This window comes from Mustela putorius, unplaced genomic scaffold (genome assembly GCF_011764305.1).
Source record: "Mustela putorius furo isolate JIRA1106 unplaced genomic scaffold, ASM1176430v1.1 tig00003911_pilon_pilon_pilon, whole genome shotgun sequence".
NCBI lineage: Eukaryota > Metazoa > Chordata > Mammalia > Carnivora > Mustelidae > Mustela > Mustela putorius.
The window spans coordinates 2,076,526-2,091,103 of NW_025422058.1; the positions used below are offsets into that span (position 1 = coordinate 2,076,526).

A 14,578-nucleotide genomic window follows, 5' to 3' on the forward strand; every position below is an offset into this window, starting at 1 on the left:
TATATATAAATGGTATATTGAAAATGTAGGTCATTTGATTCATGGATATATAACATGCCTTAAAAGCAAAGTTGGAATTAAAGACAATGTTACTCTAAGATTCAGTCTATAAGAAACAAAAACAAAAGTAGTTATAAAATTATACTCTAAAAAAGGAAATGACAGATTTTTTTCAGACATATAATAGAAAATGCACTCCATGATATTAGGGAGATCTTCAGCTGAGACTTGGGAGTCTTAATTTCACTCTGTGATTTATATATCATTAAAAAAAAAAAAGCCAAATAAAGCTGGAGAGAACATATTGGCCTCTACTGATAGCCACAGAAAAGCAGTTCATTAGTTTCTATCTTCTTTCACTGTCTTTAATGATGATTCATTAAGTTTACTGAGCTGCAAGTCAGCAAAACAGTAAAATGCCCAGTGTCAAGATGGTGATAAAAGTGGCTGGCAAACATCTTGAGTCATACACATTATGGCAATGAGGACTGCTGGAGGAACTCACAGGCTGTTTTGGACTCAGTTACAGAAAATTCCTAGTTCTGTTTTTCTTCTTTGTGCTGGGCTGCAAAACGCCAGAAAATGAGTTATGTGTACCATTACATTTGGGAAGCTCCCTTACTCTGGAAAAAGCTGGAGAATGAAAATATCGCTGAACACTACAAATCTGCCGGTTCCCTTGAGCCATTTCAAAGCAAAAAAAACCAAAAAACCTCTTATCTCCTATCTCTCCCTTGGGGATATTTCCTGGTTAACTGATGCAGAAGTACCTGAACTATTTTTTATCCCCACCCCCTTTTTTTCTACAGAAAATATAAAATAAAACAGAGGAAAATAAATAAATAAAAAGATATTTTTATGCATATATCTCTCCTTTGGGGATATTGCCTGGTTAATTGATGCAGAAGTACCTGAACTACTTTTTTATACCCCCCTTTTTTTTCTACAGAAAACATAAAATAAAACAAAGGAAAATAAATAAATAAAAAGATATTTTTATGCATAAGTATTTCTTGAGTGTTCTCTTTCCTGTATTTTCTCTACTCTTAAAAATAATGTATAGTTAATAATATAGTATTTAAATAACAGAGTAGTTAAACAGTAGAATCCTAATAGCCTTTATAAGGAAACTGTTTTAAAAATCAATGCTAGGTACACCAGGGTGGCTCAGTGGGTTAAGCCTCTGCTTTCAGCTCAGGTCATGATCTCAGGGTCCTGGGATCGAGCCCCTGCATCGGGCTTTCTGCTCAGCAGGGAGCCTGCTTCCTCCTCTCTCTCTCTCTGCCTGCCTCTCTGACTATTTGTGATCTCTCTTTGTCAAGTAAATAAATAAAATCTTTAGAATAAAAAAAAAAATAAAAATCAAGAAAAATCAATGCTATTGTAAGACTTGAATATTTTACATCCCAACTTTAATTTTTAAGGGAAGATTTTATTTTTTTAATTCTAATAATTTTAAGGTCTTAGATACAGTTTGTTTCTAAATCAGAAGTAGAGAACTCATTTTAAGATAGAAATTTCATCTTAAAGCCAAAGAAAGCTGGAAGTTGTTTGTCTTAAGACATATGGTACAATTAACTGTGACTATTTGTTTTCCCTAGAACTTCACATGTTTATTGCCACTATATTCTGCCCAAATCCTGCTCCAAGTCCTACCAGGATTATGTAAAACTGATAATAAATAATTTGTATGTTTAAAAAAAAGCAATGTATTCTACTTAACAAAAAAGTTATGAAGATATATTTTCTCATTAAAATAGCCTCAAGTAAGTTATATATACTACCCATAAGCATAACCATTATATATTAATTCTATAGGTATTATATATAATAATGACTTTTCTTGTCCTTGTGTTTTCAGAATAATCTTTTTCCTTAATCTTTGCCTCTGTTTATACCCCGTGGCTATTAATACTAGGTAAGGTGTTATCATCAAGCTGAAGCAGTGTGGCGGGATATTAACATTATGTTTCTTTCAGCGATTTAGGCTTGGGATTAATGATGATGGGACGTGATTACTTGCCATTTTTAAATGATGGTTTTGAACCAAGCTCAGTGTCCTGAAGGATGGTAGACAGTATAAAACATTTTGCCTAAATAAAAATACATCAGATGATTCTTTATTCCATAAACCATTAATTGGCCATTCATTAACCCATTCAAAGTTACTAAAAAAAATTTCCTTCAGCATTAGCTGTGTATTAAGAAATATGTTAATGAACCAAATGTAGCTCCTGCTCTTATTACTATAAATTAGATTCCAAGTACAAAACAGATTCAATAAAGTGTTTAGTATATAATCAGTCAGAAAGAAGCTATTTACTGCAAGGATCAAAGTGCCAGGAATATAAAGAATAAAAAAAGAGCTCTAGAATTAAAAAGAAAAATCACACAGCCTTCCTCAGCCTATTTTCCCCACTTTTCATAGAGATATGGATAATAAGCAGTAGGTCTTTCCTATGAGAAAAACAACAGCACAGTCATAACTAAGAACCCAAACTGAGGAAGAAAAGAAGAGGTGGCAGAGGCAGGAACCAGCCTGAGAAGACAGGCCAACATCTAAAGAGGGTGATGCCAAGTGACGGTAAACCTGGAGGAATTTAACCTCAGTGTTGCTCCATATTCTGATGACATTAAAAGAATTTAGCAATTTGCATTTTTAGATAAAAGCTCCAGATTTCACAGTGTTGGCTTGGATTTAAACACAAGCACACATCTTAAGTTTGCCAAAGGTAACAACTTGGGAGATGAAATTAGGCCTGTGATTTCCAACCAATATACAAATTCCTGCAATCTTTCTGCTCAGAATTCTGTAAGGTGATATACTCAACTGTATAACAAGATACTCTGGAAAATTTACCGAACCATTAATGACAGAAGCTTTAAAAGATCTACAGGGGGAGAGTCCTTCCAATGAGATTTGTTAGACTGATGACTTTACAGGTAAATGTTCTTTGCAACAAGCCATTGCTATTAGTTTTATTATCTCTAAGTGAAATACATACAGCAAATATATACTTCTATAATCTATATACATGATGTTAGAGTAAACAAGGTTCGTACTCATGGTTCATAAAAACAGAATTTTGCCTAATAAGAGCAGATAGAGCTTAATATTCTTTTTTTTTTCAATTTAGAATGTTGTTAAGTTCAGAATTTTTTTTTAAAGATTTTATTTATTTATTTGTCAGTATAAGAGAGAGGGCCCACAAGCAGTGGGAGGGGCAGGCAGAGGGAGAAGCAGGTTTCCCACTGAGCAAGGAGCCTGGTGGGCTTGATTCCAAGACTCTGGGATCATGACCTAAATCAAAGGTAGATGCTAGCCGACTGAGCCAGCCAGGAGTCGTGAGCCTAATATTCTTCTTTTAACCAAAAAAAAAAAAAAAGGACTTTTTCTCCCCATAGACACTTAAATTATTTTATGAAGGCACGCCATGCAGTTGTGTATTAGCTATATACTGCAGAACTTCAAAAGATGCAATTCACATAGACTCTGATATAAACAGTGCTCTTAGAACCATGTAGGACACCATAATTTTTATAATTTATGGTATACAATATTTATTTCTTATCATTTTTATAATTAATTTTAATTTATAATATTAATTTTTATAATTATGGTATACAATATTCCTGGTCTTCTCTAGTAATTATGTGAGACCCACGGGATAGACGGGATAGGCCTGGCGGTTGTTTTCCAATTTTATTTCACAGGTATAGTCCAGAGACACTTAGCAGCCTGCCTGATGTCACACAACAGCCGCTGATAGAGTTAGGCAAGAATGCAAATCAAATGAATCTGGATCCCCAGTCCTTATAGGCGTGAAAAATAATGATAAAATTCCCTTTTGCCTTCATGGTTTAAAAAGCACTTTCACAGATATTTTCTCATTGCCAGTGGAATCTCAGTGCATGATAATGGGGGACAGAAGCCAAAAGGACTCCTCATTATCTCTGATTTTTCTCTTTATCAGTCCTCCAAATACGCATTTATTTGAATTAACTCTAGATTATTTATGAACTCAAGAATATAATTTCTATCATGTTCTGTACAACTATTTGAATTCCCTAATATCCTAAAAATCACCTTCTAATGTGGCTTGATCACCTAATCCATTCTTTTCACACATAACACAAGGGTATTTTTATTTCTAAATTTTGGCATAAACGTATACATATATAGTCACTTTATTTTAATCTGTTTCCATTTTGTATCATACTGATACTATAATATTTCTCTTTCATGCTTTCTGATTGACATCTGCTCTTATTTATTTATTTATTTAGGTGGGGGAGAAAATATATGTATTTTTTAGGACTTTTTTTTTTTTAAGATTTTTTATTTATTTATTTGATAGAGATCACAAGTAGTCAGTGAGGCAGGCAGAGAGAGGAGGAAGCAGGCTCCCTGCTGAGCAGAGAGCCTGATTCGGGGCTCGATCCCAGGTCCTGGGATCATGACCTGAGCCGAAGGCAGAGGCCTTAACCCACTGAGCCAACCAGGCACCCCTTAAGACTTTTATTTATTTGCCAGAGAGAGACACAGCGAGAGAGGGAACACAAATGGAGTGGGAGAGGGAGGAGCAGGCTTCCCACTGAGCAGAGAGCCCGATTTGGGCTCCATCCCAGGACGCTGGGGTTGTGAAGAAGGCAGACGCTTAATAATTGAGCCACACAGGTGCCCCAAGGGAGAGAGACAATCTTAAGAAGGCTCCATTCCCAGCATGGAACCCAATGTGGGGCTGGATCTCACAATCCTGAGATGATGACCAGAGCCAAAACCAAGAGTCAGACGGTTTTTACAGTTTCTACAGTTTTTAAATGTCCCTTCTCTGTTCCCTATAAACCTGCAATATCCAATATAGTAGCTACTAGGCACATGTGCCTACTGAAAGTTAAATTAATGAAACTTAAAAATTCAGTTCCTTCATCACACCAGAGACACAACAAATACTCAACAGCCACACATGGCCAGAGGTTACTGTATTAGTGCAAGACAGAGCATTTTTATTATCACACAATTTTCTAGTGGACTCTGGTTACATACTAACTGGCCATTTGTCTTCCCTTAAACCATTCTCCTTTTCTTCTTGAGTTTTTCTCAGGCTGAATGAAGGTAATTTTATCCAAATACTATTTTTGCACATATTTAAAATATTTAATCAATCTGCATCTTTTTAAAAAGAAAATTATTTACTCATTTGAGAGGGAGAAAGAGCAAGAGTGGAGGGGAGAGGCAGAGGGGAAAGCAGACCCCTCACTGCACGGGGACCCCGACACGGAGCTTGATCCCAGGACCCTGAGATCATGACCTGAGCCGAAGGCTGAAGCTTCACCCTCTGAGCCACCCAGGCACCCCTCATGCTGCATCTTTTGATGTTAAGCATAGATTCAACCACAATGGTTTAAGTCCGAGCACATCCCGCAACAAGCAGGGGCATTGGGCCAATTAGGAGGGACACTCAGTGTTAATGTATTTCTTTTATCTGTTTTTTTCCAAAACATTTCACCTTTCTCACTTCTTATCCATTTGCCAAAGCAGTAAATTTAAATAACAATAGTGATTTTTTCATTTATAGAGTGTAATTGGCAAATTAAAAGGAGAAATGATGTGAAAAATACTGTCTCTCCCAACAGTAGTCTGATCTTGAGTAACTATCCAAAGCAGTAACTATGCAAGATGAGTTTCTAAAAGGAGGGCCCTAACATTGAAACCTAATGAAATGAGTAAAACAATTAGTATTGCCCATCACGCTTAATTGATCAGTGACAGCAAAGACTGAACTTTTTATGAACGTTTCAGTACTGGATTTAGGATTATTCACTGCTCAAGTCCCAGTGAAATTCAGTAAACTAAATAGATCTCACTCTTGGGATGCCTGGGTGGCTTAGTCAGTTAAGCATCTGCCTTCGGCTTAGTCCATGATCCCAGGGTCCTGGGATCGAGTCCTGCTTCAGGCTCCTTGCTCAGTGGGGAACCTGCCTCTCCTTCTGCTCGCTGCTCCCCCTGTTTGTGCTCTCTCTCTCTCTGACAAATAAATAAAATCTTTAAAATAAATAAATAGACATCACTCTTATAGAGAAAATACCATAGGACCGTCACCAGTCATGGCTCAGAGATCTGAACAAGGAAAACTAGTCAATATCATAAATTTATGGTATAGCCCAGTACATGGGTTCAGGGATTCCCAGACATACCCCAATAGGTTTTACGAGATTCAGTTTTTCATGCACTCACTGATTTTCCTAAGCACACAAAAGTCAAGTGAAGGCATATCTAAGCGGGCCAAAGAGGGGCTGGCCCAGCGGCACCTGTCCGTGGATGGGGTATGAGGTCACTCAGAACACACCCTTATCTCACCGTGTAACTTCTGTGTCAATATCAATCTACTGAATCATCTGTGTGCTTGGAAACAGTAGAAGCTTTCTTTTCACAGCGGATACTTACTGTTGAGTAAAGAGAAGAAGTGCTGGAGACCAGTGATAATGAAGAACCATGAACTGGAAAAAGCAAAAAAGAACAATGAAGTCAGCTCAGAACCAGCAGGTCTTTGCTGGAGAGCGGAGAATAGGGAGGCGGGGGAGTAAAATAGTAACAGCTAGATCTAAGAATCGGAGGGCAATTCTGCTGTTATTTTTTTTGAGGTCAAATTGTTGAGACATGGGAAGGTCCCACACCTGTCCCCCTAAAATACTTCCTTCATCACGTTAGACAGGATTGGACAAACACAAGCCCTTTGAGAAGACTGGGTTTATTTAAAGTTATAGTAAACGTCCACAGAATAAATAACCAGAAAATAGTGGAAATCTAAAATAAAGTTGCCAAAAACTTTTAAACTTAAAAAAAAACTTTATGTGTTTTATTTATTTCATTTTTATACAACAGAGATCCATTTTCACTGTTTTCACTGTATGCTTTCAGGGGAATAAGCATTTTATTGAACTTGCTATTTCAACATTATCTGTGATGAGTTGATTACACTCTTTTAAATGGAAAATTATTGTTTCTTTTGTACTTCTAATCATAGAAAAAAATGCTTATTTCAAGGTAGTGTCTCACTGAAATTAAGAATGGAAATTGCATACTGTCTTTTACTGAGGTATACCAAAATACCATTTTAAACAATTGATAGACTGTTTTATATTTCTGCACATCTGATGTATGAAGCCCAATGGGTGGTAAAAGTGTGCTTAATTATATTTGTAGAAAAGTCCTTCCTCTTTTCACTGTGGGGTAAAGTTATTTCTGAATATTCATCCATTCAACAAACATTAGTTGGGCCCACCCAATGTGACAGGCCCTTCCTCGTTTGTGGCACTATAAAAATGATGACACAATCCTAGGAGCTTAAAAAGAAAAGTAGAAAGGTATACAACTAAGAAGATAATTGCAATAGAGTAAAAAATACTCTCTGGTACTACAAAGGTAGGATTGTGGCAGTGGGTCTCAAAATAGAGATGAATTTGAGGGACTCCAGGAAGAACCTCTTTAAAACTGACTTCACTCATATAAACATGTGGTCAAAAGAGCAATGAAGGACAGCTCCCAGATATCTCGCTCAAGCAACTGTCACCACTCTGTGAGGTGGGCAAAATGTTAGTCATCTAAAGAACACAATACAAATACAATTCCACATTCTTTCAACCTCCAACAACAGTATGCACTAAGTATGCACCAGAATGCACTAAGATTTTTGGCACGGTGTGCAGAAGGCAGGTGGACAATGAATCGGGAGATCCTAATTCTGCTCTGTTGCTGCTACTTGTTATTTAGGGGTCTAAACCTCCTACTGTGTGGCTGTTTCTTTATCTTCACAGTTATCATTGAGCAGAGAGGGCATCAGTAAAGCCGCTTCCACCTCACTAGTTCAATAATCCCTTGATTGTAGACCACAATGTAAGAATTAAAATAGGTCAGTGTTCAGTGTATGGGCATCTGAAAGCCATCTTGCCCACTCAGACTGGTGTTCAGTAATTGAGATTATTTAAACCTCATACACAGAAGGCCAGACTTTCCCAAGCATATGAAGAGCATTCCATCTGTAAATGAGGCACTCTAGAAGAGCCATCAGTATGCACAGCAAATTATTTTTATGGTATTATAAGATGCCAGTCTGTGAAGAGAGTGATAGAACCATCTCAAAAAAGCAATGACTTTACATTTCCAATTAGTTCAATTTGGTCCATCTAGTCTGCCACAATCAGGAGACTCCCAGGGTGTAATCTACTGTCACGATGAACTCCATCATTCAGTTAATGTCCCCAAAGGTAGTGGCAATGATGGTCAACTGATTTAGTGTCAGCAGATTAAATGGGCAGTAGTGGCCAGAAAGCATAAAATCAATGCTCATAGCTATCTAGACTTTGAATCGGAAGAGCCTTTAAGAAAGTAGGAAGGAGAAAGAGAAAGGAACAGAACTACTCCCTCATTTCATTTTCATGACAAATCTGTGAGATTACAGATGCAGGAATTAGCACTGACTGATAAAGTTAAGAAATTGGCCGAAGTTCAGACCACAAATAAATGGATGAACAGAGGCTTACAACTCGATATATTTCAGGATCTGGAGTCCTTTCTTTTATATATAATCATTAAAGACTAGGATAGTTGGCTGATTTTATATTGGTTTTGTTCTTTTTTAAAATTTAATTTAATTTAATTTAAATTCAATTAATATATAATGTATTATTAGTTTCAGTGGTAGAGGTCAGAGATACTTCAGTTGTATACAACACCCAGTGCTCATCACACGACGTGCCCTCTTTAATGCCCCTCACCCAGTTACCCCATTCCCTTCAGCAGCTCTGTTTGTTTCCCATGGTTAAAAGTCTCTTGTGGTTTTCCTCCCTCTCTGATTAGGTCTTGTTTTATTTTTCCCGCCCTTCTCCTATGCTCCTCTGGTTTGTTTCTAAAATTCCACATATGAGTGAGATCCTGTGATAATTATCTTCCTTCGATTGGCTTATTTTGCTTAGCTTCATCTAGTTTTATCTACATCCTTGCAGAGGGCAAGCAATTGCACTCCTAGGTATTTACCCCAAAGATAAAAATGTCTGATTTTATTCTGATCAATTTAAACTTTTATGTTTACCTTTATTTTATTCTTAGCTGATATGCTTTATAGTATGTGTTGCCACAATTTTTCATTATGGATACTTTTAAAAATCATTCATTAAATCAAAGAGGAAAATCTCTCAAATATTAATTATCAAATTTCATACCTGCAGTTATATAGTTAAAAAAAATTACATACCTTTGAACATCAATTGTCTCCTGAGTTTTTTGAATAGAACTATTAGAAAGTATTCACATAGAACCTTATTACGTTGGATAAGAAAATGAAACTTAGAAGACAAAAAGTAGACATGATATGAATTCTATTATGATATAACAAGAACCAACACCAGAGGGAGTTTCTGAGAATACAAGCTGGCAATGTGTGGTAGTATGAGAACACCAAATTTGTTCTGAACTGTTATATAACCAAGTATTAATCTACACAATTTCTGGCACACTTCCAAATGCATAAAGAAACAGAAGGTAATGCAGATTAAAACCTCCTCAAGCTTCAGGGCTCCCTAAATGAGAGTTACACTTAACTCATTTATTTACTCTTCAGGAATCCTTGTAATGGCAACTGATGTGACAGTTTTCATCTCTGAGTTAAATAAAGGAACTCCATCTTTATTTCCCCCTACGCCTACCTTCTTCCATGCTGTCTCGGAATGAGCCTGAATGACTGATGGCACGTGGCCTTTCTTCCAGAGACGTGGCACTCCCACAAAGCTGGGAGTCATCATAGAGATTGAAGGAAGAGTCTTGGGCTGGGATGCTATTTGAACGCATCATGCTGGGCCCAGGAAGGTTAAATTGAGACAGATTGGTTGGGCTCACTGAAAAACAAAGCACACATAGACTCATTATTCTGGGGCTTGGATGATGAAAACAGTTGGCTGCTGGAAAGTGAGAATGTGATCCCAATTCTACGGAAACGTGAATTTAATGGGTGTCTCTATTGAAGGCAGGCTGACAGTCTGCCCCTGAAATGTTCAATAACAGTTTCAGGAGAGTCCCTTTTTTCTCTAACACTTTCAAGGCCAGCAGTATGTCAATTTCTAAAGCAATATTAAACAAAGCTGCCAAGCAACCTCTTTTGTTCATGCTAGAAATACAACAGCATGGTATATCCTGCTGGAGATTATGAAGAAAAGATTGCCTGCGTAGGCTCTGTAGGTTTCTTTTCAAGAAGAATACACCTCTTTAATGGAAAAAAACAAAATTGAAAAGAAAACAAAAGAAACCTAAATGTCCCACGAAGACGCTTTTGAAGCTTCCAGACAAAGACTTTCATCATTCTGAGTTCTGAATTTATGTAAGTCCATGGTCAGTACCATCATTATTATCAGAGTTAGTTATAAAAGAAGAATATGAAATTTTTCTTTAAATGAAATGTAATATGTGGTTTATAGCTTATCATCAGTTTAATCACACTGAACTCTTCCACTGCATCTAAGACCAGAGTCCAGAGGGAAGCCTGTCTAATGTCACAAACCTGTTATATTTCCCAAACAGTATCTCATGTTCATAATTTGAAACAAGAATTTATTTACTTAGGGTTCATTGCCAAAGAGTTCTAATAACACTCAGCTTTTTATGCCAACTGATAATTATGAATTTAAAGAAAGATGTGGTTGACCGAAAGTACACCTGCTTCAGAAGCAATACCATCTTAAAATGTGGAACAAAAGCAAAGCACAAAATTGAGAAAGATATTTATCACAAATGTTCATATTTAAGAAAAGTAAGTTGTTACGAAAATGTGAGGTGGGAGACAGGAACCACTTATCCCATCACAAAACCTGTGGGTACTTTGAAAAACTTAGGGAACTCACGTCACTGGTTTAGAATGACTGATTATCATTTCAAATTTTGCTATTTTTTTCTTTGACATGGGAATTACATTTCTTTTTAATATAATGACTGGCTTTCAAAATAATGTAAAGTAAGAGGCATATACACTGAGAGGCAAATGAAAGGGAATATCTTCTATTTTCCAGACACTATGCTGGATGTTTTATAGGTTTTGATGAATTCATGCACGGAACAACACTCTGATAGAGTGGTTGTGGATTGGAATAAAAAAAAAAAGGACAAGAAAAAGGAAAGAAATAAAAGATTTAGAATTATATCTGTGTGTGCATATATGAAATACAATAAAAGATGAAAGAAATTGTGGATGTGCAAAGTGTACAATCTGTTGGAAAAAAGAAAACCCTGAAGGAAGGAAAGAAAGAAGAAAAGAAGGGAGGGTGAGGAAGAGAGAGAGTGAGGGGGGAGAGGGGAGAGATGGGAAAGAGGGCGAGTGAGGAGAGGAAGGGAGAGAGAGAGGCAGAGGGTGGAGAGAGAGACAGAGAGAGAGAAGAGAGGGAGAGTGAGAGAGAGAGAGAGAGTGAGCGAGGGGAGAGAGTGGGAGGGAGGGAGAGAGACATCTTTCAGGTACATTCCATCAGCCAGCATTGAATGGTTCAATTTGATTGCTAACCAACTGCCAGAAGATATACCGAAGGACATTCTAGACTTGGATGTTTATGTTTAGAGCGTCTGGATTAGAGTAAATCATCCTATTCTATGTCCACAGTATGGACTGTCTCTTTGCTAAATGAATGGAGTATTCAACACATTTGTAAATGTATTATGTTAATATGTATCTAGAAGTTAGAAGGTCATTTCACTCACTATTTGGCTTTGCATAATGGTTGCAGAGCTATCCAAGTAAATTGTCCTTTTATAATTTCAAAACATGTGACTTAAATCATCCAAGAGATAATGAGGATTAGGGTGATTTTTTTTTTTTTTTTGACAGAGAGAGAGAGATCACAAGTAGGCAGAGCAGCAGGTGGGGGGCGGGGGTTGGGAACAGGCTCCCTGCTGAGCAGAGAGCCTGATGCAGGGCTCAATCCCATGACCCTGAGATCATGACCTGAGCCAAAGGCAGAGGCTTATCCTACTTAGCCACCCAGGGGCCCCATTAGGGTGAATTTTTAAAGTGAAGAGTTTGCATTTACAAACAGTTTTGATAGCTTCTCCACTGAAACTACACCCATGCTATTTAAGAATGTTCAGTTATGTTAATGTCTATGACAGTTCTGTTTTTGGGGTCAGTGGTTGAATAGAAAGATATATATGGCATGCCCCTAGCAGTGGTGACTGAAAGGAACAAAAATTAATATGTAAGTAAACCAAGAAAAATTATACAACAGAGGATGAAAATATGATGGACAAAAAGAATTTCTGCAATGGTACACAAATTGGCACAGGGATTCTATACTGGCTTTGCTTTCCATTTGCTTCAGGCAAATGTCTCAATCTCTGCCCTTCAGTTTCAACATGAATTACAATTTTTTGAAACAGCAGAATAAATAACCTCTGGACTCATTCAAAGCTTAGAGACACAGCAAAATTTCTAAAAATGAGAGAAACTAGGTAGCAACTCAAGAAAATTTTATTTGATTTTTTTTTTAAAGAGGAAGTTCAAAGTGTGATATATCTAGATTCAGTAGTTTCTGTCATGGGTGGGTTTAGGGAAGAAGCTAGAGCTATCATAAGTATTTAACTAGTAGTTGAATAGTTGAACCAGAGGTAGGTGTCTCCTGTCTCTGAGATTCTGTACTTTCATGAATATAGAAGAAGAGGGTCAATTCTCAATAGCTTAAAAGGTAAATATGAGAGAGGAGTAGGAGGGCACTCAAGGTAGAGGAACCCGTGAACACAAAAGCATAGAAATTTCTCCATAAAGTTGTTTAAACAATACTCTGTATGCAAGAGGAGCCAACAAATATATAGAACTCCTAGGTGAGCGGCTGACAGTAATACTTCTTCCTACTATCCCTTACAGCAAGGAGAAAATGAGACTGAGGAACTGTCACTCGTGGGAATATGACAATAAGTATCAGGCAGTTATAAGATGCCTCACAAAGACTATGACCAACAGTAAACAAAATTTCAAACAAAAATGTATTTTGTTTACACAAGTTATGTTCTGATTTGCTTTCTTGAGTAGAATGGTTTCTATTACAGGGATCATACCTACACCAAGAACTACACACAAACCACAGCTTACTCATATTACTCTACCAATAATGAGGTAACTGAAGTGATCTTAGATTTCTGTTCATTATATAGGACTTTTTACAGTAATATTTCTAAAAATTTTATGTATTAAAATATTTTAATATGGAAAAAGGATGAAGAAAACACAGGTATTTTAATTGCTACTAAGTAATCACTTGCTGATCATTCAGAAGAGATAATGATCAAATTGAAGACAAATGATGACCAAAGTGAACTGGAAGACAATGCTATCCATACTCATTAAAAAATTCCATGATACATTTTTAAAATTTAATAATAAAATAATCTTTAGTTATGATTACATTTTAATAGTACCCACTGTCTTACCTAGTAAATATAAATTCAGGTGGTCTGGAAATCAATAAAAGGTTTTTTTTTTTTTTTTTAAGATTTATTTGAGAGAGAGAAAGCTAGCACATGGGCGAGGGGAGGGGCACAGGGAGAGGGAGAGAGAATCCTAAGCAGACTCTGTGCTGGGTGTGGAGCCCCATACAGGTCTTGATTTCATGACCCTGAGGTCATGACCTAAGCTGAAGCCAAGAGTCTGATGCCCAAATGAGCCACCCAGGTACCCTGCAACAAAAAATAAATTTCATGTTTTTAAAACGGGTCATTTTTTCTTTAAAATAACACAGCATATAGACCTCAGAACACCTGATTTTAAGCCATGTATGCTTATAAAATTTGGATGGGCACATGAGAAAGTGTTGACATATAGGGGAAGGTCTTCCTCTCTAAGTCCCAATGGGTAAAAATGTTGATAATGATGGTAGAGGCAGTAAGACGAATTTGAATTACACTGCTATTTTCTGATAACATAAAGCATGGTTTCTGATAAAAATGATGAGGTAACAAGGTCTTTTAAGTCTTATACTCTCTTGGTACACATAAATCAGTCTTGGTACACATAAATCAGTCCCCCATAATAAAACCTAGATATTTTGGATCCATTTCACAGATGAGGAAATTGACTTTGCCAAGGTCAGACATAGTAAGTGGTGAGCATTTTTTTTTCCAAATAATAATGGAACACATGGATTTAATCAAAACAATATAAATGATAAAATAGTGGGGGTACGAATTCAGTTAGTCAAATTAATGTCATGTATTGAAAAGATTGACAGGAGACAGAGGGTATCTAGCAAACTCATCATTCCAAGTAGTTGGGTTTTATTTCAGATGTTGCATAAAATTAGAGTTAATTTCATATTCTTATGAGTTTATAAAAAACATTTTCAATTTAGTTTTTGAAGTTAAAATTTTAAGCTTCTTGCTATGTTTTATAATTACAATTATAAGTAAAGGCTATACTATCTGTTTTCATTATGAGGCAAATAAGTGTCTCCCTGTGAAGGTGTAGCAGCAAAATCTTGGTATTTAATAGGAATTCATTAGCTCATATGGACCCATGACCAAAATAATTGTTTTCTATTGCCAAAGCTTTAT

The 14,578-nt window shown here is 36.6% G+C and overlaps 1 protein-coding gene across 8 annotated transcripts in view; it reads right to left on the reverse strand.

Annotated features, from left to right (window-relative positions):
• Positions 1-14,578, reverse strand: part of NAV3 (neuron navigator 3) — a 597,791-nt gene that overhangs the window by 70,199 nt on the left and 513,014 nt on the right. For all 8 annotated transcript variants that reach the window (XM_045069074.1, XM_045069076.1, XM_045069075.1 and 5 more), the window contains 2 exons: positions 9,706-9,894; positions 6,449-6,501 (listed from right to left, as the gene is read on the reverse strand). In XM_045069074.1, the coding sequence (XP_044925009.1) occupies positions 6,449-6,501; positions 9,706-9,894 (242 nt within the window). The remainder of the gene's footprint in view (positions 1-6,448; positions 6,502-9,705; positions 9,895-14,578) is intronic.